We start from the raw sequence: 23,300 nt of genomic DNA, 5'->3' as shown, positions 1-23,300 counted from the left end.
AATACAATCAACGCATACTTTCTCTGTCCTTAGCTTCTTAGTATAAGCGGTCATATAGGTCCTTGTATTGGGTACATCTTATGTACCTCAGGTTCTCTGGCCTTGCTTACCTGGGGGGTCTCTCCACCCCCCGCCACAGAGTTAGAGGAAATGCTCCCCTTGTTTATCCATTTGTGTGTGTATCTGTTTCCTATTGCTGCTGTAACAAGTTACCACGAACCTGGTAGTTTAAAACAATGTAAATTTATTTTCTTACAGTTCTGGAGGTCAGCAGTCTGAAATGAGACTCACACAGCTAAGACCAAGGTGTCAGCAGCACTGGTTCCTCCAGAAGGTTCCAGGGATGAATCCATTCCATGCGTCTCCTGGCTCCTGGAGGTGGCCTGCATGCCGTGCCTGTGGCCCCTTCTCAACATCACTGCAGCCTCTGTCACATCTTCTGCTGACTCCGATCTCATGCCTCCATCTTATAAGGACACATGATTACACTGGATGCACATGGATGATCTCAAAATCCTCTGTGTAATCACATCTGCAACATTTCTTTTGCCATACAAGGTAACACAGGTCCTGGGGAGTAGGCTGTGGCCATCTCTCAGCCTGCCACAGTGGGGGGTATGGCTTCCATGTGGCTTTGAAAGGCGCCAGATGACATGGAAATGGGAGGGGACTGACTCCCCACATAGGGCCATTCAGCTGATGGGAAACAGGAGACAGGACCAACCTAGGAAATGTCTTGTCTTCCTTCTCTTTTGGAGGGCTGTTCTGAGGCAGGATTTCCCTCTCTAACCTGTGCAGAGACATCCCATGGGGCCCCACTCCTGCTGAGCAACTGCAGGTCTCCTGGTGGCTCATGGGAAGACGTGGCTGACATGGCAATACATGGCTTGGCCTCGCTCCCATCCTTCACTGTCTGTCCCTTATCCTCCCTGTCCTTGTGCTGCACTTTGCAGAGCACTCTCTAACCTGTGCAGAGACATCCCATGGGGCCCCACTCCTGCTGAGCAACTGCAGGTCTCCTGGTGGCTCACGGGAAGACGTGGCTGACATGGCAATACATGGCTTGGCCTCGCTCCCATCCTTCACTGTCTCTCCCTTATCCTCCCTGTCCTTGTGCTGCACTTTGCAGAGCACTGGCAGTTAATCTCTGCCCTGGGCTCTCGTTTCTGGGGAGTCTCAGCTGGGCTGGCCCCCAAATCGAAAGTTACAATTTACTCTTCCACTTGTTTAAGAATTAATTGCTGAGGGGCGCCTGGGTGGCTCAGTCGGTTAAGGATCCAACTCTTGGTTTCGGCTCAGGCCATGATCTCAGGGTCTTGGGATTGAGTCCTGCCTTGGGCTCTGCGCTCAGTGGGGAGTCTTTGTGAGGACTCTCCCTCTGCCCCTCCCCCCACTTGTACATGCTCTCTAAAAGAAATCTTTAAAAAAAATACTGAGTATCCACCATGTTCAGACATGGTCTGGTTAAGGGTGACAATACTAAATACAAAAAGATTTCTGCTCTCATAGAGACTACCTTTTTTTCTTTTTTCAGATTTTATTCATTNTTTTTTTATTTATTTATTCGACAGAGATAGAGACAGCCAGCGAGAGAGGGAACACAAGCAGGGGGAGTGGGAGAGGAAGAAGCAGGCTCATAGAGGAGGAGCCTGACGTGGGGCTCGATCCCATAACGCCAGGATCACGCCCTGAGCCGAAGGCAGACGCTTAACCGCTGTGCCACACAGGCGCCCCTAAAATAAATCTTTANTTTGTGAGGACTCTCCCTCTGCCCCTCCCCCCACTTGTACATGCTCTCTAAAAGAAATCTTTAAAAAAAATACTGAGTATCCACCATGTTCAGACATGGTCTGGTTAAGGGTGACAATACTAAATACAAAAAGATTTCTGCTCTCATAGAGACTACCTTTTTTTCTTTTTTCAGATTTTATTCATTTATTTATTTAGAGAGGTCATGAGCAGGGGGAGAAGGAGAGGGAGAGAGAGAATCCTAAGCAGGCTCCACGCTCGGTACGGAACCCGACACGGGGCTCGATCTTATGACCCTGAGACCATGACCTGAGCTGAAATCAAGAGTCAGATGCTTAACTGACTGAGCCACTCAGGTGCCCCTGAGATTACCTTCTAATTGAGGAAGACCTATAATAAGCAATTAAACAATATACTATTTAGTGCTACTTAAAACATGGTGATACAGTAAAGACTAGTTATTTTATATTTGGTGGTGAGGAAAAGCCTTTCTGGAGAGGTGACATTTAAGTTGCGGCCTGGATGACAGAGCCATTTGTGCGGAACCAGGGGAAGGAAAAGTGGGCGTAATGGCAGGCATCAATCAGTTTGCAATCGATGTGCTTCTCACATGGATGATTCTAGATAGCACGCTCTGGTGGCATGGCTGCAGAAATTTACTTTTAAAAAATTCATGATTCTCCCAAGCAACAGAAAGGCCAGATGGTTTAAAATACAGAATAAACATATCAAGCAGGAGCTCTCTACTAACAAAGAAATGGAGCTTTCACTCTGCCGTGAAGGGATGTATTTTATTTTAGAAGTTAGATGTCTTCTGTGTTTTAAGTTCAGCCTCATTTAAGAGAAAAGACCGTGAAACTAGAAGTTATGAGTCGTTTAGCTTCCTCAACTGTGTGAGAAATAAATTGGGTTATAAACCCATTTCCTTCTATCTCCAACTTGTTTTCGTCTTTGATGATCAGCTGATGTTTGTATCCTAGCACTTTCTGCTTCACCGCCTTTCAGATGCTTTTGCAGGTGCATTTGCGTCTCAGCTCAGAGTGTATGTAGCATAAAGGAGATGCCCTGAGCTTTGGCATCTGAGGACACAGTATTTCTTTAGATTTTCTCTTAGGTATTAAATGTTTTTGGTGACATCGTAGGAGATATTCTTTAAAACTTGTGATTTGTCGCTGCTGCTATATAGAAATGCAGTTGGAAAATACTGTCCTTTTATCTAGTGATCTTGCCCCATTCACTCATCAGTTCTAACAGAAAATCCAACACGATCAGTTGTTAAACTAAGTGCTTCATCACATCAGCTGTCAATAGTGACAGTTTTTTTTTTTTTTTTGAAGATTTTATTTAGTTGAGAGAGAGAGCACGTGTGAGCAAGCCCAAGTGTGGCAGCGCGGTGCGGGGAGGAGCAGAGGGAGAAGCAGACCCCCCTTGCTGAGCAGGGAGCGTGATGCCATGTGGGGCTGGATCCCAGGACCCTGGGATCATGACCTGACCCAAAGGCAGACACTTCACCGACTGAGCCACCCAGGTGCCCCAGTTGTGACAGTTTTAAATCTCATCCATTCCTCATCCTCTTACTCATTTTTGGCTCCCTGGCATGGCTGGAACCTCCTCAGGGGGACCCAATATCTCTGTCCCCTTTGGCGTCAGCTGAGTTGTGTTGCAGGTGGGGGGCTGGAATCATTTGCACGCTCACCATTTGCATGTCTGGTGGTAGACGCTGGGAGGACTTAGAGAGCTGGGGGTTGGCACAGCTGGGACCCTTCTGGCATCTGTGTCTACCTAGCTTCTCCACACGGTCTCTCTGGCACGGTGGCCACAGGGCTCCAAAAGTGTGTCCCGAGAGCCTCACAAATGCTCTACTGTCCCCTCTACGACCTAGCTTTGGGCGTCATGTGGTAACCCTCTTGTCACACTCTAGTTGTTAGGAGGAGAGGAGAATTAGACTCCACCTTTTCGTGGGAGGATTGTCAAAGAAATTTGCGGCTATGTTCAAAGCCACCCCAGTTGACCCACTGGCCCAAATGCTTTACGTCTGTCCTTCCCACATTTCTGAAATCCAGCTGAGCACATGATGCCAGTCCCACGATTGGGACTCCGTTCCACTAACTGGGAATCCTTCCCCCTGGGTTCTTGGAGATGTCCTGAGCCATCCTCCTTTTCCCACAAATGCCACAGACTTGTGACTATTCTGTGCCCCCATTTTCCCCTTGTGAATGATAGTCGCTGCAGCAGTTAGCTTCTGGAGGACGGGAAACTTGTCTCCATTGCACACAGATCTTCCAGTCAAGTGTTAATGAGCCGTACTTGACGAACTACATCCAAGAGCCTCATTCAGACCAGAACTTTCTCTCCATGACAAGATCATGGGCCTCAAGATGCCTTACTAAGACTTTGATGCGTCTGGAGAGGACGGGAGTGTAGTTTGCATAGAGCTCCTGGCTGGAGTAATCTGAAGACGCACCCACGCGTTGAGGTTGAGAAGACAAACCAGTTGGGGGATGGTACCTGCGGGGCTTGGCTAGCTCTGCGTGGCTTCTTCCCTAGTCCTTTCAGCACGGCGGCCTCAGGTGGGTGAGATTTCTGTCATGCCAGCTCAGAGCTCCTAAGGCGTGTGTCCCAAGAGAAAGAGCGGGTAAAGATGCGTCACCTTTTATGACCTGGCTTTGCAAGCTATGTGGTATCCCTTCTACCACATTCTGTTTATTAGAAGTGGAGTCACTATGGCTGGCCCACGTTCATGGGGATGAGACTTCACCTTTTTATGGGAGGGGTTTTCAAGAAGTTGTAACTTTTTAAAAAAGATTTTGAAAGAGCGAGCTCAAGCAGGGGGAGTGGCAGAGGGAGAAGCAGAAGCAGGCTCCCCACCGAGCAGGGAGCCTGACTTGGGGCTCGATCCCAAGACCCTGGGATCATGACCTGAGCCGAAGGCAGACGCTTAACCGATGGAGCCCCCTGGGCGCCCCAGTTGTAATGTTTTGTTTTGTTTTTGTTTTGTTTTTTAAAGATTTTATTTATTTATTTGACAGGGACAGCCAGAGAGAGAGGGACCACAAGCAGGGGGAGTAGGAGACGAAGAAGCAGGCTCCCAGCGGAGGAGCCTGATGTGGGGCTCGATCCCAGAGCACCGGGATCACGCCCTGAGCCGCAGGCAGACGCTTAACGACTGTGCCACTCAGGCGCCCCCCCAGTTGTAATGTTTTTTAAAACCACCACACACAGTTGCAGGGGACGCTGGGGAAGGGATTCTGTAGCTTAGCATCCCCCGCAAGCTAAAACGTGGGGGAATTCTGTTACACAAGGCGAAAGGGAAATAAAGACAAATGGTAAAAGGGCGGATCACTGGGGGATGGGTAGCAGCCTCTGCTGCAGGCAGTTTTGCAGAGAGATGAAAATCTAAGCCAGGTTGTCACAGATGAAGAGCCATAAACGGGGAGAAAGATTATTTCTGGCAAGAGAAGATTCTGAGGGGACACCTGGGAAAGGGACTGAGGTGGGTGTCTGTGTCTGTTGACATTAGAAGTATGCAATCAGGGGAAGTTGGTGGGAGGTGGTGGTAAGCTAAGGGCATGGCCATGTAAAAGAAAACAGAGAAAGTGGTTGGATTTTAGGATAGCTTTATGAGGGGAGCATGATGTCAGTCAAACTTGGATATGAGTTCTCTGTCCACCGTAGTTTTGTTATTTTTCAGCCAAGCATGGTTAGATTGTAAAAAGGCCACGATTCTCCAACCTCTTGAGTGACTTTGCAGCAACTTCCATCAAGATATGGAGTCTGTTTCCCCATGTCTTGGCTCTGGTCTGGCATTGGGTCTGGCTTTGGCCAATAGAATATGGCAGACTTAACCAATGTGACAGTTTTGAACCTAAGTCTTGAGAGGCCTTGCCTGTACCTACTAGTTTTTGCAAGACCTTGCGAAATGCCATGAATCAGCCAAGGCTAGCTAACTGGAGCACGAGAGACCACATGGAGCAGATCTGAGGTTCCAGACAGATGAGAAAGCCAAGGCAAGATCAACAAAGTTGACCTGGATACAGCTGAACTTAGTCATGAATGAGATTAGCAGGGAGACTGCCCCGCTCAAACAGATGACCTAGAGAATCATGACCCAAGTAAGTTCTTGTTTTAGCCATCGTGTTCTGGAGTTACTTGTTACACAGCAAAGCTATTGGAGCAAGTTAAATAATTTGCTTTCTAAATCTCAATATCCTCGATGTAAAAATAGGTTGGCTAGCACCTACTCCTTAGCTACTGGGAGGACACAATGACAGGAGGGTGCGAATGCGTCTTGCACCAAGCCTGAAACATATGTTCTGAGCAAATGGTAACTAACACCATTGATCACATCAGAGAGAGATGGTCAAGAGGAAAACAGTGAGAGTGTAAGAAGGATGTACTTAGAAATCCCCCTTCTGCTCATTTTTGCCTCATGGATTTTTTTTCAATGATCTGTTCCACTCTCATGTGCTCACACAACATCACAAATCTTCATTTTTTTGGCTCCACATTCTCCTTTGTTTTTTTAATTTAAATTCAATTCACGTTGTGTTTTATTAGTTTGAGGTAGAGTTTAGTGATTCATCAGTAGCATACAACACCCCGTGCTCGTTGTAACAAGTGCCCTCCTTAATGCCCATCACCCTGTGACCCCAGCCCCCCCCCACCCTCTAGCGACACTACCACGTTTGCCTTTGAAAACTCTCTCCCTTGCACTCTCGTTTTCTGGACCCCTTCAACCCGCATGCAGATGGCCCAATTACTACTGCTGTTACAATCAACTGATTTCATGTATCTTTTACTCCCAACCAGGTTCTAAGCAACTGAAGACAGTTCTTCTACCCTCTTCGCAAACCCCACTGACACAGTGTGTGTGTGTGTGTGTGTGTGTGTGTGTGTGTGTGTGTTTCTAATCCAAACAAGATTTTACTAAATTAAAGTCAACTAAATTATGTTATGGTTGATGTTGATCATTGGGGTTATCTTATTTCTAATCAAGAGGCCTGCCTATTACATTTCTTCAGTGTCAAGTCAGTAAGTAAACTTATGGAGAACAGTTCCCCCAAGAGATCAGAGTTACCAGAGTTACTCATTTTCTTTTCTGGCAGGTCATGAGGGAACGATGAGAACCCTGATCTGGCAACTAATTCCCACCAAGTAAATGTCTGGATGCCTCAGGGGTAGGAGACCCTGTTTATGTCTCAAACTGCTAATCAACTGTAATCCTGTTATTACTTGGAAACGAAATCTTTGGGAAAACTAAAGATAGGAGCAGATTATATACTTTGCAAACCTCCTTACTTTTCCCACAGTAACTTTCCCCCACACAAAGTGCTTAAAGCTTTCTGAGTGTCTTTTTACTTCCTTTGAGGTTTTCTTATAAGTAGAATGCAATTTCTTATTGAAAAATGGTTTCTTGGTATGTCCTTTCTGTGTGGCGTGCAGGGCCAAGCTTTCGGGAGCCAACCACGCATCCCATCCAATTCCACATTCAGTGATGTCACCTTCGAGCTTGAAATTAGCACTGGTGGAAATATGGACACCATGGAAATCAGCCAACACTACACAGCAGGACTGTTCCCCCCTGCAGAGCCCGCTGATAGACATTCGCCAGCACATCCCTGCCAAAGCTCCAGGTACCTGGGAATTACAGCTCACGCCTTCTTGAGCGCAGATGCTAGCTTTCGCCAGGAAAACATCAGAGTCCCTTTCCTCGCTGCTGGGCAGAACACCCTAAGTTGGGATAAGATGGGGACAGAACGAAAGCCAAGATCTGTGCTGAGTGGGGAAAAGTGGCAGGAGACAAGGTGAGAGGCAGGCGGGACAGAGGACACTGAGCTATAGGAGAGGTTGATATTTTGGTGGGACAGTTATAGGAGAGCTTTTAGTAGGAAAGATACCGGTGGATTTAGATTTTATAAAAATCCCTCCATGTGTCTGGTCTGTCAACAGCATATTGGGGGGGGGCAGTGCAGGGCCGAGGGCGCCAAAGGTGGTAAAGCAGAGAGGCCAGTGGGGCTAGGACAGGGGAGCCATGGCATGGCTTCTGACCTTTGTCCTAACACCTTCTTCATACCTGTGCTCGTGCCACTTCCGGAACCGTCACCTAGAAAAAAATCTGTTACCCTCTGCCAGCTCAAGACCCACCACTCCTTCCCCTGGAGTTCTCCCAGCCATCCCAGTCCCATCTCTGCCTGCTCTGGGCAGGCATGAGGCTGGATTTCCTGGGGCTTGTGAAGGGAAGACAGTGTTTCTGTCCTGGAGAGGCTTTTGTCAATATGATGATCAAGTCGAAGTGAGAGGTGATGCTGAGCCAGTCTGTGTTGATGAGAAAATGCAGGGAGAGAAGGGAATCCCAGAGCTCATTCAAAATAGCATACAAGAAATGCTTAAAGCAACAATCTCAAAACTGGGGACTATCTTCCTTATATGATATGGGGAAGCAATATCCTAATTATAATGGACAATCGTGATACTGTTCTATGGTTTTGCAAAATGTTACCATAGGGGAAACCAGGTGACGGGTATATGGGTCTCCCTGTATGTGCTGTCGCAACTTCTGAACCCGTCGTATTTCTAAATAAAACATTAAAACAGAATGCAGCTGTGGGCGCATAAGGCCTGTGTGTAGAGAGATCTCGGTCCTGGCTTTGGTGCTGCTACGATGCCTCCCTCTGCCTCCTTCTTCATATGTAACTTGGGGGGAGAGAGGCGGTCTTCTGGGGTACAAGTCACAGAGGGAATCCTGAATGGTGAGCAGTGGAAGAGGCCCTTCTGCCGACTTCCCTCTGGGCTAGAAATGAAAACAAAGACAACAGCAGAACACGGAGTCGAGCTCACCTATGTTCTCATCACCTGCGGCCACAGGTGCTCAGCTGTACTTCCGGTCCCCATGGAGCCAGGGGTGGAGAACACTCTGGACACAGCAGCGGTGGGATTCAGCAGGAAGAGAAAGGGACATCCGGGGGACTGGTGCCACTCACATCCCAGGTGAGACCCCATGTCTTGAGTTGTTTTTTTTGGGTAAATCAGTGGCTGAACAGCCTACCTGTGTATTCTCCCCAGCGAGCATGGCTGCGAGCAGGTGGTTAGAGGACCGTGATTTCACCATTAGGCAGGTTTTGGGGCTGTGAGACCATTTGACATAAACAGACATTACAAGGCCTTAGAGTTCTGGATTTCATGGACTCCTGCTTTCACCGTCTCTGCTTCCTTGGGAGTCGTGCGGCGTGTCCACTGTAAGACCTGGTGATCAACTTCTGTAACACGCAGCTTAGACACTGAGGCCAAAAGCGTTAAAACCAAACCGACAACAAAAACCCCAAGCCCGTAATGTATTTCAGGTCCCCCTACTCAAGAAAACACACTGCAGGATAGCTATTATCTTTTATTGTCAGACTTTCTCTGAGCCAATACACAATGATTTCGCGGGGCTGTCCCGGAGAGATAAGGCAATTTCCTTTTCTTTGTGGGCAGACTTAGTTGGCCTAAGTCTTTACAATTTTTCCATATAAAAATAAAAGTCCAGGACCACATCATTTTTCTTCTGGTCATAAACACTGATTTATTTACAGGCACCTTGTTGGACTATCCTTATAAACTTGGGATAAAATATATTTTCTTAAAGCCTCGGCATTTACACCGTCAGGGTCCTTCCAAGACTCGCTCACACGTTACACCCTTGGGGAATGAAAGCTCCTTTCCGCCGTACCCAGCATGGCCATGTGGTCATCTACCAGGAGCGGTACAAACTCACCTTCAAAGAAATTTTTTTTTTTTAACTTAAATCTTTTAGAAACTAAAGACTCCAAAATGACTTCATATCGTTCTAAAAACAGCACTGGAGTCAGAGTGGTTTATAAATACCATTATCTGTAGGGGCTGCAGATCTGTTTATAATACAGCAGACACAGAGCGCAGACTCTGCTATACGGAAAACAAAATGGAGCACAAACGTGGTTTTCGAAATACAGCAAAGACAGGAAAATCCAGGATTCTGGTCTGTTAATAAAACCACCTTATAAAGTAACGACTGAAGACTACAACTCTGAACTATTAAAATATACAGACTGTTTACACCATTGCACATCCTTTTTTCCCTTTGCTTTTAATGCTCATGAGACAGTGATTAAAGTGATGAGTTTATGAACACTGCATGCACAGGCAAGCACAGAGACGGGAAAGATGAAACAAAGAAGTTAATCTACGTCCACGAGGAAGGCTGCCAGCAGCACTCCAACTAAAATGTCCTGTCCCCTTGTGCTCCCTCTGTCCATCCCCCCCTCCCCGCTCCCTCACCTTCCCTCAAACTAGAGAAATCAGGCTGGGAGGTTAGTGCAGAATTGATGGATAAACACCCGCCCCCCCAAAACTTTGTAAGTCTCTCCCAAGATTGGGGGGAGGGGGCATCTCCCTTCAGTAGCACAGTTAAGGTCAATTAGTGTTGGGTCCACACGTTAAGGCACTTCTGGCTGCTTTGGCAGGGGGTGGGGGTGGGCGGGGGTTTTGTCCTCTCTCTTTTAAGGCATGTGTCATCTAAGAGTAGTAAAGCTTTCGAAACAGGGCTGACTGTTAAGGCTGGCAGCTTAATACAGGGTCACGGAAGTTGAGAGGGCAGAAGGACCCTCGGAGACACCTCCCTCTGCCAAGGGGCTTCCAGGGTGGGGGCAGCTCGGCCCTGGCTCTGCGCACAGGTGGCCGAGGCCAGAAGGCGGCACGTCCCGATGCTGAAGACACGGCGACTCCCTCCCACCTTCACCTGGAGCTGCCCTGGCTGCTCACGGAGCGCGACGTGCTGTAGCGTTTCTTCACGATCATGCTGATGTAGGCTTTCATGAGCTTGGCCACGTCCACCACCTGCCCGGGGGGAGCAGAGCGGGTGCCAGGTGAGTGGGAACATGGGGAGGGGGAGGGATGCCGAGGGGACCCACGGCCCCGCTGCTGTCCCAGACCCAATGATGAGCTGCTTTTGCCTCTTCCCAGTCAGTGGGCCGGGGAAGCATGGCTTTTTCTAACACGGTGGGCACCACCCGGTGGTTCTTTCACACGAAAACGACAATTCTGCCTGATGTACACTTGTCAGATGTTTACACATTAAAAAAAAGGCCCACCTGCGGACACTGTTGGTACCCTGAGGGCTGGGATTCCTATCCCCGCTAAAAATACTGGGGAACCCCCAAGCCCACGATCACAGCTGGTAAACACTGGCTCATCACAGTGTTGTCCCCGCCCCATGATGCAGCTGCATAACAGAGTGGGGGGGGCTGTCCCTCCTCATGCTGGTCCCCCTCTCTCTTATGGTGCCCTAATTGCCTTCCTTTTCCCTCATCTCTCCTCCCTCCTAATCCCACCCCACGTCGGTTGGCACAATCACGATCATTACATCAGGAACCATCAAAGACCCCCATGGTGACTCCCTGTCTACGGGAGTCGTTTAAGCCTGGGAGCCCGGCGCCTGGGACCCTCCAGCCAAAGGTCCCGCCTCTTGCACATCCCTGCTCCCCTCCTGTTAGCCTAGTCCGCGCCCAGACCGCAGCCCCGGTGAGACTCTCCTCCGGCCTCCTGGCCGCCTCTCCGTGAGTACACCGACAGCGAAGCTGGCGGGTCATTCATTTCCATTTTCCACATCTGCCTGCCAGCTGCTCTCTAAGTGAAGCCCTCAATAGGCTTCTTGATTTGTCATGATGATGGTTACGTTTTAAGCAGATGGCAAAGGCATTTAGAGGCTTTTTTTGGTGATTTTGTGAGCGAGACTTAGCTACGCCCAGGCCGGTCATGCCCCTTGCTCCCTCCAGCTGAGGTTCTCTGCCGTCATCCTCTGCTGATTGGCACAAGGCTTCCTGCCAAACTGTGTATATTCTGGACATCTACACCATTTCCTTTCCTCCATGGGTAAGACCCACTGGCAGAATGGAACCAAATTTCTTGCCTGCAAAGGCAGAAAAGAAATTTGGGAGGACTCCTTTTTGGCCCCCGGGGAACCTGCTGCGGGGGGCGGGACCGCCATGCTGTATTTTCATAGATTTTAAAGCAAAACTGTGAAAATTACTCAAGGCATCAGGAAATGGGGCATCGTTTCTCTCTTTTGTCAACGCCACCAATGATTTCTCCTTGGCTTGTCTCTTACCTCGCTGGTTTCAAAGAGCAGCTCCCTCTCGTCGACCACGATTTTGTACGTGTTTGCCAGCGGCGCCCCAAAAGACAGGATGTGCTCGTACTGGAAGACTTCTAACGGTCTTCCCTCCCCACGCTTGTAGACAGACACAGCATCTGCGCTGACGCCCAACCAGAGGTCCTGGGGGAAGCCGCCTTCCTTGCACTGTGGACAAGAGTCAGATCATCAAGCAGTAAGAAACCGAGTACGCGGGAGAGGCGGAGTCAAGCACTCTGGGCGGATCACAATGCATTCAACACCTGTTTGTGCCCGGGGAACTGAAATAGGACATGTGGTCTCCCCTTGGAGGTCTGGATTGATTTCTGACTGGTTGACCCATACTGGGCATTTGGAAAACCCAAGTGGTGAATCCTGACATTGTGCTTGGATTCCATCTGTTGATAACCTTGCTCCGGGGGTAAGTTGACAATGGCTCTCCCAGGCAACCCAGCAGGCCGAGCCAGTCTCCTGTCCCTAGCTCTGCCTCTGATCCTTTTTTTGGATCATTATTCTTCCAATACAAAATCTAGGATCTGAGGAAAATTCTCCAAATCACTCTATGTTGAGCAGTTTGGCTCCTCTTGAAAAATAGGATTCTTGACAAGGGGCAGCAATGACTCCTGTGGGTACAGAGCTAACAGGAATGTCACTGGTTTAAGGACAGGCTTCCCTGCATGGATTGGTGTTGGGAAACCAGAGCCCCGATTCAGGGATGAGAAGCCGGTACTAACAGAAGGGATGAACATTAGTGACACCGAGAAGAGGAGATGTTGTACAAAGCATCTGATTTATACCTAAAAACAAACCTAACTGATCAACCAAGCAACCCAACATAGCATCCCCTGAAAAGCCATGAAGGAATCTTAGAATATATAATCAATAATTAGATTTTTATAGAACCTCATTTAAAAGTCACCAGTTACCAAACATGCTGAATGGGGACTGTGAGTGCTGAAAGCTCACCTAGACCAGGGGCTGGCAAACTTACCTGTTAAGGAACAGGGAGTCAATAGTTTAGGTGTCGTGGCCACAAGGTCTCTGTCACAGCTACGCAATGTTGCCACATTAGTGTGAAAGCAGCCAGGGGAGATAGAGACAGGAAGGAATATTGCTGTGTTCCAATAAATCGTGATAAAAGAAGGCAGGTGGGATGGGGCACACAGATTGCCAAGCCCTGATCTACAGCACTGCTAAGATTCCCTTTCAGTAAGTGGTTTACTTAAGGGGCACCCGGGCGGCTCAGTTGATTAAGTGTCTACCTTCGGCTCAGGTCATGATCCCAGGGTGCTGGGACTGAGCCCTGCATCGGGCTTCTTGCTCAGTGGGGAGCCTGCTTTTCTCTCTGCTTGTTCTGACAGATGAAGAATAAAATCTTTAAAAACAAACAAATGGTCTACTTAAAAAAAGGGGGTATGGAATCAGTATGGGTTACTGCTAGTGGCTAAATCCCATTTGTGAAACAAATTCTTCCCTGCAAACAGATATTCATGGATAAAGAACCAAATGTAAAATCCTAGTTGACCCTTGAACAACATGGGTTTGAACTGTGTGGGGATTTTTTTTTAATACAGTAGAGGGCTGTAATGTATTTTCTCTTCTTTACTATTCTCTCAATATTCTTTTCTCTAGTCCTATTATAAAAATACAGTATGTATATAAAATGTAACATACAAAATACGTGTTAAATCGACTGTTTATGTCATTGGTAAGGCTTTTGGTAAATAGCGGGCTATTCGTAGTTACACTTTAGGTGGTCAAAAGTTATTCACAGATTTTCAACTGCACAGGGTTGGCACCCCAACCCCCGCATTCTTCAAGGGTCAAATGTATCCAAAGTTTCTAATTTCATGTACATAATTCTAAAAAAAATTTTTTTTTAAGTTTTAACGCTGATTTTTACCAGCACTTGATGATTGTGGATCGATCTGTAGCTTCCACGAGGAAGAACAGAAGTTATTTAAGACTAGGTGACCTCTTAGTTTCCATTCACTCCTAACACCGTGAAAGCATTTACTATCAGGCGAGGAAAAAACTTTTGGTGGGTGAAAGGATGTGTTAATGGTAAAGCATGGAGGGGAGGGTTGCTCTAACAAAAGAGGGTGAGAGAGCGAAGTCTCAGTCTTGCCCCCGCCCTCTGTACTTGGCCCCAGCCGCACTGACGTGTGCTCTCAGGCCCACCAATCCGAGAAGCAGCTGTCAGTCCTCACCTCCACATCGAAGAGCGTCGACCCATAGCCTGGCCACTCCTTGATCAAGGCCATGTACTTGGCCATGGCCTGTTCCTGCCCCATTCCCTGAAGTTTCTTCCATTTGTCGATGATACTGGCCCGAGCTGAGGAGACTTCCTCCTTGATCCACATGTCCAGCATCTGTTCCTCCTCGACCTTCTGCCGGACGACAGAGCCTGTCCGGAAGCTGCGCCTCAGTGTCCCCTCCAGGAAGCTTGTCCGCCTCTTCTCCAGCCGCTCGCAGGGGGTGAAGCTCTTGGTGGACTGGCTGATGCGGGCCTTTAGTCTCTGCAGGGAGTAGACGTCCTCGAGGGGCGGCACGGAGGCGTGCAGCGAGTAGTCCCCCTGCAGGTACTGGAGCCGCAGGGCCGCCAGAACCTGCAGGTTCTCTTCGGGGGCCGGGTAGTGGCCACGGATAACCGCTTCGTGTGCCTGAAAGGAGGTGGGCAGCCGCGTTAGGGGTGTGTGACCCGAAATCCACCAGGCTTGCCCTCCAGTGTCACCTTCCCTGAAAACCATACCCTCCCCGCTTTTTGCTGCTTGAAATCTCTCCCTAGCACAGTCGGCATCTCACACGTATTTCATTCCTTACTGTCTCTCCTCCCAGCTAGAACAGGTCTTGGCACAGGACCTCAGACAGCATGTGTCGTGGTTTTGTTCTAGGGACGCATGAAGGAGCAGCCGCCCCAGGCATGTTGGGAAATGGACCGCCATGCACCCCCCCCCACCCCGGATCAACCACTAACTCAGGAGGCGTGTGAACAGGTTTCAGCCCTGTTCCCCAGCAGAGGAATCCGTTTCTGAAAGTTCCTTCTACCTGTTCAAACATAAACGCGAATTCCACGCTGTCTTTCGGCACATTGTCTGTGTCCAGGAAACAGTAAAGCTTGAAGTAGAATTTCCAGGGCAGGTCCCCCACCTCTGATGCGGCAGCCAGCCTATGGACAGAAGGCAAGGGAGGTTCAGAAAGCAAAAGGAAAAACGGCCTTTCAGTGCCACAAGGAGTTGCCTTTAGAGGACTTATTCCTTACTACCTGCTTTTTTAGACAGAAGTGAAAATCATGCTTTCATTTTGGTCTCACTTTAAGACAACAAACGGGCAACCTTCAATTACACTGTGCTAACGATTTTCTGCGGGCCTGTCAAATTAGTACCGGCTAAACATTATGCTGACTCCATAGAAAGAAAAGAAACAAAGACTCTCCTTCATTCCCTTTACCAACCCTCAAATAAACGAAAATATTTGCAAAAATTGACACGAATATTCCTCTTCCATATAAACACAGCTTCCATAATATCTTTTGTGCTACTGAGGGGATAAGAAAGTCCTAGATCAAGCACTACAGGCCTGAGAGATATAAGAATGCAGTCTGAAGAGTGTATGAGTTTGCTTGTGTCTGCTGGCCCAGTTTCGAAGCCAGTGACAAGTGAAAAGTCTAGAATCAGGAAATTCCAAGGCAGTGTGTACAACAGGGAATTGAGCGAATGGGGTAAAGGAAAAATGGCGAACTTAATCTTATTGGAGACGGGCTTTATCTAGGAATCAAGAAAAACAGGCAGCAAGAGGAGATGAAAAATTAAACATGCTTCAACACAGATAAAAGAATAGGAAATCAAATGCACACTGAAGCTGTGAACAAATGGAAATTCAGATCCTCAGTTCTCACTCTTAATTTCTTTATCCCATCTGCCGGCACTTCAGGGGGAAGGAACTCACTTTTCAAACTTTGCTAACACATCCGCTACGATGGTCCGGCTTTCAATGGCTTTATCGACACTTCCGTTGTACTCAAACAAGGCAAACATGTTCCTGCTGTCCTCCATGGCCAGACCTCGGATCAGCTTCTCCACCACCTGCAAGATACGCCCCGAGCTTTTCAGCTTCCAGCATGTGGTTCTGGAATGTGCCTTCAGTGGAACCCCGAGGGAGCTGCTGGCATACGAGGGTCCAAGCAGGTCCCCCCCAAACCTGTCATATGTGGTCACCCAGAATTCCAAAAGTGCTGCTTTTCCATTGTTCTACAGAAACCAGATTTCTGTTGTCTTTGGAAAGAAAGGGAGGGAGGGAGGGAGGGAGGGAGGAAGGAAGGAAGGAAGGAAGGAAGGAAGAAAAAACACAGAGCATTTTGCCCACTGATAGAGACAGATGCCGGGCAAAGTTCTCGCAAACCCGCACTAGTAGGAAAAGTGCAAAAAAACTGAAGCCCTCTCTTTCATCTGATACATTTCTCAACTTCCAAGAAACAATGGCTTCCACTGACATTTCCTCCTTCCCACGCCATAAGCTTTTCTGGGTTTTATTGCCTTACGCCTTTTAGCCAATTGGTTTTAGAATGCTAAATTTCAAGTAAGGGGGGAAAAAAAAAGAAAGAAAGAAAATGCGCTCGTCTGACCCATCCCTGTAGATGTTTGTGCGGCAAACAGAGACCCCTTACCCCAGAGCTGCCACGACAAGCCCACGCCACAGCGGGCACGCCGAGTCGGGTACTGATCTCTGCCAGCTACGCACCTGCTTCTTGCATGAGCAGGATTAGGTCTCAGCTGAATTTTTGTGTTTCTGCTCATCTCTGACACATTTTTCTCTCTTCATATGTGAGTTTGGTTGTAGGCTACAGCTTGTGTACTGACTTGCTGTGTGAGGTACGTCACGACTGCACGGTAGCCCCCCGACCGTGTACGCCCTTCCCGACCTCAGCGCCTCGGCAGCGAGGTAGCGGACAGAACGCGACGCAGGGCTTTCTCCCTCACCTCCCCGGCCGTGGTGTGGGAGTTGATGGTGATCTTGCAGGAACCTCCCCCGTGGCAGTACACCGTGGACGTCATTTCCTGCCTGTGGATCAGGGCCTCTATTTCATCTCGGGAAGGCACAAACTCTCTGCATTTGGTTTTCTTGAGAGATTCATAAATGAAGAGGGAGTATTTTTCCATCTCGGTTCCTGGAAACTGTTCCCGTATCCTAGGAGACAAACACTTCCCTGTTAATTGCTAGACTGAGGCTGGCTGGCGTCTGGGAGCCGCCGGGGCTGCTTTCAGCACCCTGCCGACCGAGGCACCGAGGGGGGACCCCCGTGGGGCAAACACCAGCCACTTTCTGTGCAGGTTTTGTTTAAATGCAAATAATTAAACAATAAAAACAAATCGCAGCGAGCCAGTGCTGGACGGGAGCGGCTTTGCCACCAGCTGACCACTGCAGCGCTGCTGAGGGTCACGTCTCCTCCTGCTGGATGAAAACCGTTTCTCCACGGTTCATCGGAGTCCGAAACAGAATGTGTCTACCTGCTGGATCCGGATCAGAATATCCAGCCCCCCGCCCCCCCTGGCCCCATTTATTCAGGTGGTGGTAATTAAGCGGACTCCACGTCTTAGACGTTAGAACACTACACCGAAAGGCGCCCAAGGCGCCCGGTCCCTACGACAGCCTTGTGTGGCTTGGCTTAGAGAGGATGCCGCCGACCCTGAGTCCGCTTGTCCAAGGGACCCCGACTGCACTAGGCGGCTTCCGTTTCCGGTCCCCCTCCCTGAGCCACGACCCCGCAGAGCAGTGGCGCGACGCCTGGCGCCCGCCCCTACCTTCTCAGGTGGAAGCGGAGGTACTTGAGGATGCCGCGGCTGGGCAGGAAGGTGCAGCTCAGACACGTGAGGATCTGCCAGCTGCACAGGTTGCCCGCGCTGCCCGGCTGCGGCACTTTGTTGGTCTGCTTGATGAGCTGACAGTACAGCTCGTCTCGCAGAGGCCGGAGGTCGTGCCCCGTCTGCAGGATGCCCTGGATTATGGGGATGGGGTCAGACATGGATTCCAGTTGCTGGAGGGAATTGAAGATCTTGATGGCTTCATCCTGAAGGGTGGTGTAGCCTTTGTCTTTGAGCACTAGGAGTAGGACACACAGAGGTCATTACACGAGGGGTCTGGACGCGCTGGAATCTAAGCAGCACACGCGCACAAGGGGAGTGAGTGGGGACAGATGGCGGCTTCAGGACGCGTGCTCGCCACGGTCCCTGAACCTCTGATTCAGGTGAACGATGTTGCCGAAACACAGAGGTGGGCCACTTACGCTGTTTTGTTACGTAATTGAACGATTTTACTCTATAAAATGCTTGCTGAAAAAGTTGGCCTATTGCCAAACAGGTTCCCGATTTGTCACAGAAGACTTTCAGGATCGGGTTGTCTAGCAAATTCAGGCAACTCGGAGTTCGCAGGGAGGCCTGGCATTTCCTGCCTCCCTTTAAAGTCGTTCTTTGAGTTCACCAATCCTTGCATCACCACAAACAACAATGCTAACGCGACCGAGCTAAGGAGTGACCGGGAGAACAGAATGCAGTGTCCGCCGCGGGCTGTGGCTGTGGCTGGGCACTCACGGTTCAGGTTTATGTCTCCGTAGGGCAGGGGCAGCAGCGGGGAGTGCAGGGGGTGGTGCGTGTGGCGGAGGATGGGGTTCCGCTTGTAAATCTGCTCCACGACTTCGGAGTTCAGGCAGTTCTCCTTGAAAACAGAAGGCCCGGTAAAGCAAGCAAACTTATCCAAAATGTGTGTACAAGAACAAAAGCGTCTGTATTTTTTTTTTTAATTTTTTCTTTTTTAGACAGAGCATGAGTAGGTGGGGAGGGGCAGAGGGAGAGGGAGTGAACCTCAAGCTGATTCCATGCCCAGAGTGGAGCGAACATTGGGGCTTGATCTCATAACCCTGAGATCATGATCTGAGCCGAAATCAAGAGAGTAGCAGCTTAACCGACTGACGCACCCAGGCGCCCCAGCATCTGTGTTCTCCCACACATGAACATTTTCCAGAGTCTAAAGCATCCAAGAGATGCTAGAGAATCTAACATTAATAATTTCAAGCATGGAGGAACCTGGGTGGTTAAGTGTCCTACTCTTGATCTCAGCTCAGCTCTTGAGCTCAGGGTTGTGGTTCAAGCCCTGCATTGGGTTCCATGCTGGGCATCACGCTGGGCATGCAGCCTGCTAAAAAAATAATAATAATTTTGGGGAGGCTGGGTGGCTCAGTCGGTTAAGCATCGGTCTCTTGGTTTCGGCTCAGGTGATGATCTCAAAGCTGTGAGCTCGACCCCTGAGTCTGGCTCCGGACTCAGTGGGGAGTCTGCCGCTTCTCCCTCTGCCCCTCCCTCTGCGTGCGCACTCTCTCAAATAAATGTTTAAAAAAAAATTTCAAGCATGACGATACCCACAAATCTGTATTTGAAGACAAATCACAAATACATATTTTCCCCACAGCTCATTCTCTTCATTCCGTGTGTATATGTTTTCCCATATTATTAAAAATATTTTCCCCTAGAGATTATATATACTTCAAAAAATTAAAGTTCTTTCGCTATTTAGGCATCATTTAGCCAAACCATGTATTTTTATCTACAATTCGCTTAAAAAATACATTGTTTTCATTAATTGATCTTCTATATTTTCTCTGTATCTGAAAATTATACATGTTGATATGTTATTAGAGAGACATGCCTGCCTTCTCTCTCCTGAAATTTAAGAGATCCCTTCATAAAAATTCATCATGTATTTATGCTCCTAAAATGTTAACTTGGGATTCGAAAAAGGCAAAGTTCCTTTTAGAACATTAAATAAACAGAAAAGTTGGAGGAGAGGCAATGAATCATTCCATCGTGGTAATTTCCACTATGAAACTTTTTTAAATACACCCAATTGAAAGCCAGGAGAAAAAAAAAAAACTTTAATTATTTCAACAATTTTGTATGGACTTAATTAGGGCAACCTAATTTTTTTTAAAGAGGACTGTTTCATATTTGGAAAATTCTATTACTCTTTTAATGACAGATTTCAAATTAGAGTACATAAGAATAGATAAGACACAGCTATGAAGAGAAAGAAAGTTCAGCTGATGTATTTTCACTCCTTTCTCAAAAGAAAACTTCAAAAAAACTTGTTTTAAAGTTAAAAATGAAATTGCTAGTATTTAGTATACTGGGTTTCATGGAATGCTTTGCAGAGTCCTGGAGAATAAGTGACTTGGTGGAATTTAACTCCAAATACCCAGAAAACACAGCACTTTGAAATCCACAGGCAGACTTGAATTCGGTGGGAAATGGTATCCTACGGACATATTAGGCCCTCTCCCACCTCTGCGAAGTCTGAGCTTGCCTCCTGGATCTGATGAGCTAATTTCCTTTCATGTAGATCAGTAAACACCTGCCTTGCTATCATTCTCAGATCTTTTCTGTCCCTGTTCCAGCTCTTTCCTTGGTATTGGGAATCTATCTGCTGTATAACTTAGAGAAACAGCAGTAAAAACAATCCCTTTGACCTGGTTCTGCATCAGGGACCGACCAGCTATGTGAACAACGCAACCAGAATATTCGATGTCTCTGTTTCCAGGACTGAAAAACGAGTGCGGTAATCTGTGTGTGTGGCTGCTGCATAATTATTCATGCAATATATACTCACTGAGCAATTCATCTTTATAAAAAGGAAATTACAATTTAAACAAGGTTAATGAAGCTTCCTGTGAGTTTGGAGGTGCCTAAAAAAGATTCCAAGTTTTCTAGACCAATCCATGCTGCTTGTGAATCCTCCTGTGTGGTCCAATAACTGCATAGTAAGAGTAGAATTACCGTGTTGCTCCTAGAAGGTCCCCACAGCAGGGCTGAAGGGCATGTGGCAGCAGGTCATCCCCACACAGGTCACACTATGTCCCTGGGATGGGGAACCTACACCCCAAACCACAGACCATCATCCCTCTGTCCACACAGCCCAACACCCAAGTTTGTCTCAGCAGCAACATCTGATGCCTCCTGGGAAACAAAGTACTTTTAGTGTTGATTTTCACCTAAGCGCTCACGTTTAGATTTCTAAAAGCCGTGATATTTCAACAGAAGATTAATCTAAAGTTACTTTTGATGACGGAATAAAAACGGAGCTTGGCTGAGGCCCTGATGTTCCAAGGGTGGGAATCGGCCAGCTACCGTGAACCACGCTGACGAGCTCGGCTCTGCCTTACCTTGATGTCCTGAATCAGCTGCTGGGTGGGAGTGTCAATCGGGGCCTTGGTGTCCGTCACGTTCTGGATGGCGCTGGACCACCTGGTGGCCTCGTTGAGCAGCTTGCTGTAGAGCCGGTAGCAGTGCTTGCGCCCGTACACGGTGACGTTCCAGTAGCCTGCGGCAGAGCCCACGCGCGAGTTAGCCGCACGGCCGCCTGGCACCCGCGGCCCAGACACCCAGCGGTCGGGGCCCCTTTCACCAGTTAATTCAGCAAAACTCGCTGCATTCCTAAGTGAGCCAGGTAACCCACCTATCCACCGACGCGAGGAGCTTACGGTGGAGGGGAGAAGACAAACACAAAACACTAAAACCCAGGATTCAATCTATCAATGGTAACAGGGGCGCCTGGGTGGCTCAGTCAAGTGTCAGCCTCCGGCTCAGGTCATGATCTCGGGGTCCTGGGATCGAGTCCTGCATCAGGCTCCCTGCTCAGTGGGGAGCCTGTTTCTCCCTCTCCCTCTGCTCCTCCCCCTGCTCGTGTGCACGCTCACTCTCTTTCTTGTCTCAAATTAAAAAAAAAAACCTTTAAAAATAAATAAATAAATGGTAACACGTGCTCTGAAAGAAACACAGGCATAAACTAAGTCCCTTTCACGGCTCTGGAACCAGAGAAAAAACGCTTCCCTCACATTCTGATGCTCCTTCTCCTTTCCTGTTGTTTCCTCTCCTTAGACTCTCCCTTGAGAGAAAGCACTTTAGCTAAGCAAGCAGTCTGTGTGTCCAGAAACAAGTGGCCACTTGGGACAGAGGAACTGTATTAAAAAAGCACAAAATTGGGGCACCTGAGTGGCCCAGTGGGTTAAACATCTGCCTTCAGCTCAGGCCATGATCCCAGGGTCCTGGGATTGAGTCCCACACCGGTCTCCTTGCTCAACGGGGAGCCCACTTCTTCCTCTCCCTCTGTCCCTGCCCCTTGCTCCTGTGCTCTTCACTCTCTCTCAGATAAATAAAAAATCTTAAAAAAAAAAAAAAAAGAAAAATCACAGCTAGCAACAAAAATCAGTCTAGAAATATTTCCATAATACTGACAAGGACACAACTAAGCTCACACGACTTTTTATTCTATGAAGTTAGTAAGCTCACGGACAGTCAGGATTCAGCTTTCTTGGGCTGCACAGGACTTTCACGGCACAGAGATGGAAAAGAGAACACACAGCATGGCAAAAGCGAGCTCCCCACAGCAGAATCTTTGTTTTTGTGTGTGTGCCTGTCTTAAGAACAACATTTTTGCAACCCAATTAAGCAGGACCTCTTTACTATGGTTTCAATACTAAGTGTCCATAGAGCTAACCACAGATGGCCTCAGACGATAAATCAACAAGAAATGAGCTTCTTTTGGGGAAAAAGAGAGCACATACTCCGGGGAGCAAAGTCATGCCCTTGGGCTGAGCGAAGCCAGGCTCGTCGCAGGCACGTGGCTCTGTTACCTGTCTCTTTGAAGATCTTCTCGTCTGGAGGCACGACCGAGCAGAGGCTGTTGAGGACCAGTGTGCCCAATTTCAGAGCATTCTTCTCGGAGCTCTTGTAGTAATCCAAGGAGTTGTGCGTGAGCACAAACCACCGTTTTTTTAGTTTCAGTGAAGACATCTTTGGACTGTTTTTTACTTCTTTGTGCAACCACCCTGGAAAGAAAGATTAAAATGTCAACGAAAAACTACGAAGAGAAACCCCCAAATACCAGGTAATAAGTTGCGGGATGCTTACAGATGGGTCCTACTTCTATATATTTGCTGGAAAAGGCCATCCATCCATGACCATTTCTTACGTGATTTTTTTTTAAAGCAACCTCAAGAGTCAAAATTCCTCAGAACAGCTGCTCGCGTGGGAAATGCTGCGGTATCTACGCGAAGGAAAACAGAGCTGGCTGACAAAGCAAAGCCGCGGTGGCAGTCACCTCTGACGATAAACTCCTGGCCCTCCACTCTCGTGTCCCCCTTGGATCTCTGCAGCAGCGTGATCCAGTGATGCATTTCCTCCGGCGTATCGGCGTTACAGTGCAGCACACGGTTGGCCGTGATGATCACGAATGAATTGGGTCTGAGCGACAGGGCGAGAAGGAAGCAAAGACTCTTAGCTCTCCCGGCAGCATCACCTGTCGGAACCAAGACCAGAGGCCTTTTCTGGCTCAGGGTCACGGGGACTGAAAACTGCCG

General features: G+C 48.4%; 1 protein-coding gene across 1 annotated transcript in view; it reads right to left on the bottom strand.

The window, feature by feature from the left end:
• Positions 1-9,122: 9,122 nt before the first annotated feature.
• MYO10 (myosin X) overlaps positions 9,123-23,300 on the bottom strand; it is a 228,227-nt gene continuing 214,049 nt past the window's right edge. Inside the window, exons 31-41 of the mRNA XM_011231438.3 lie at positions 23,042-23,184; positions 22,575-22,769; positions 21,105-21,262; positions 18,484-18,607; positions 17,698-17,995; positions 16,876-17,083; positions 15,845-15,981; positions 14,945-15,065; positions 14,107-14,559; positions 11,873-12,064; positions 9,123-10,602 (exon numbers count right to left, since the gene is read on the bottom strand). Coding sequence (XP_011229740.2) covers positions 10,501-10,602; positions 11,873-12,064; positions 14,107-14,559; positions 14,945-15,065; positions 15,845-15,981; positions 16,876-17,083; positions 17,698-17,995; positions 18,484-18,607; positions 21,105-21,262; positions 22,575-22,769; positions 23,042-23,184 — 2,131 coding nt within the window. The 3' untranslated portion in view covers positions 9,123-10,500. The remainder of the gene's footprint in view (positions 10,603-11,872; positions 12,065-14,106; positions 14,560-14,944; positions 15,066-15,844; positions 15,982-16,875; positions 17,084-17,697; positions 17,996-18,483; positions 18,608-21,104; positions 21,263-22,574; positions 22,770-23,041; positions 23,185-23,300) is intronic.

Source organism: Ailuropoda melanoleuca, chromosome 3, assembly GCF_002007445.2.
Source record: "Ailuropoda melanoleuca isolate Jingjing chromosome 3, ASM200744v2, whole genome shotgun sequence".
Taxonomy (NCBI): Eukaryota; Metazoa; Chordata; class Mammalia; order Carnivora; family Ursidae; genus Ailuropoda; species Ailuropoda melanoleuca.
Note: the sequence above shows the minus strand (reverse complement) of the source record. Positions and strands in the feature narration are given on the sequence as shown.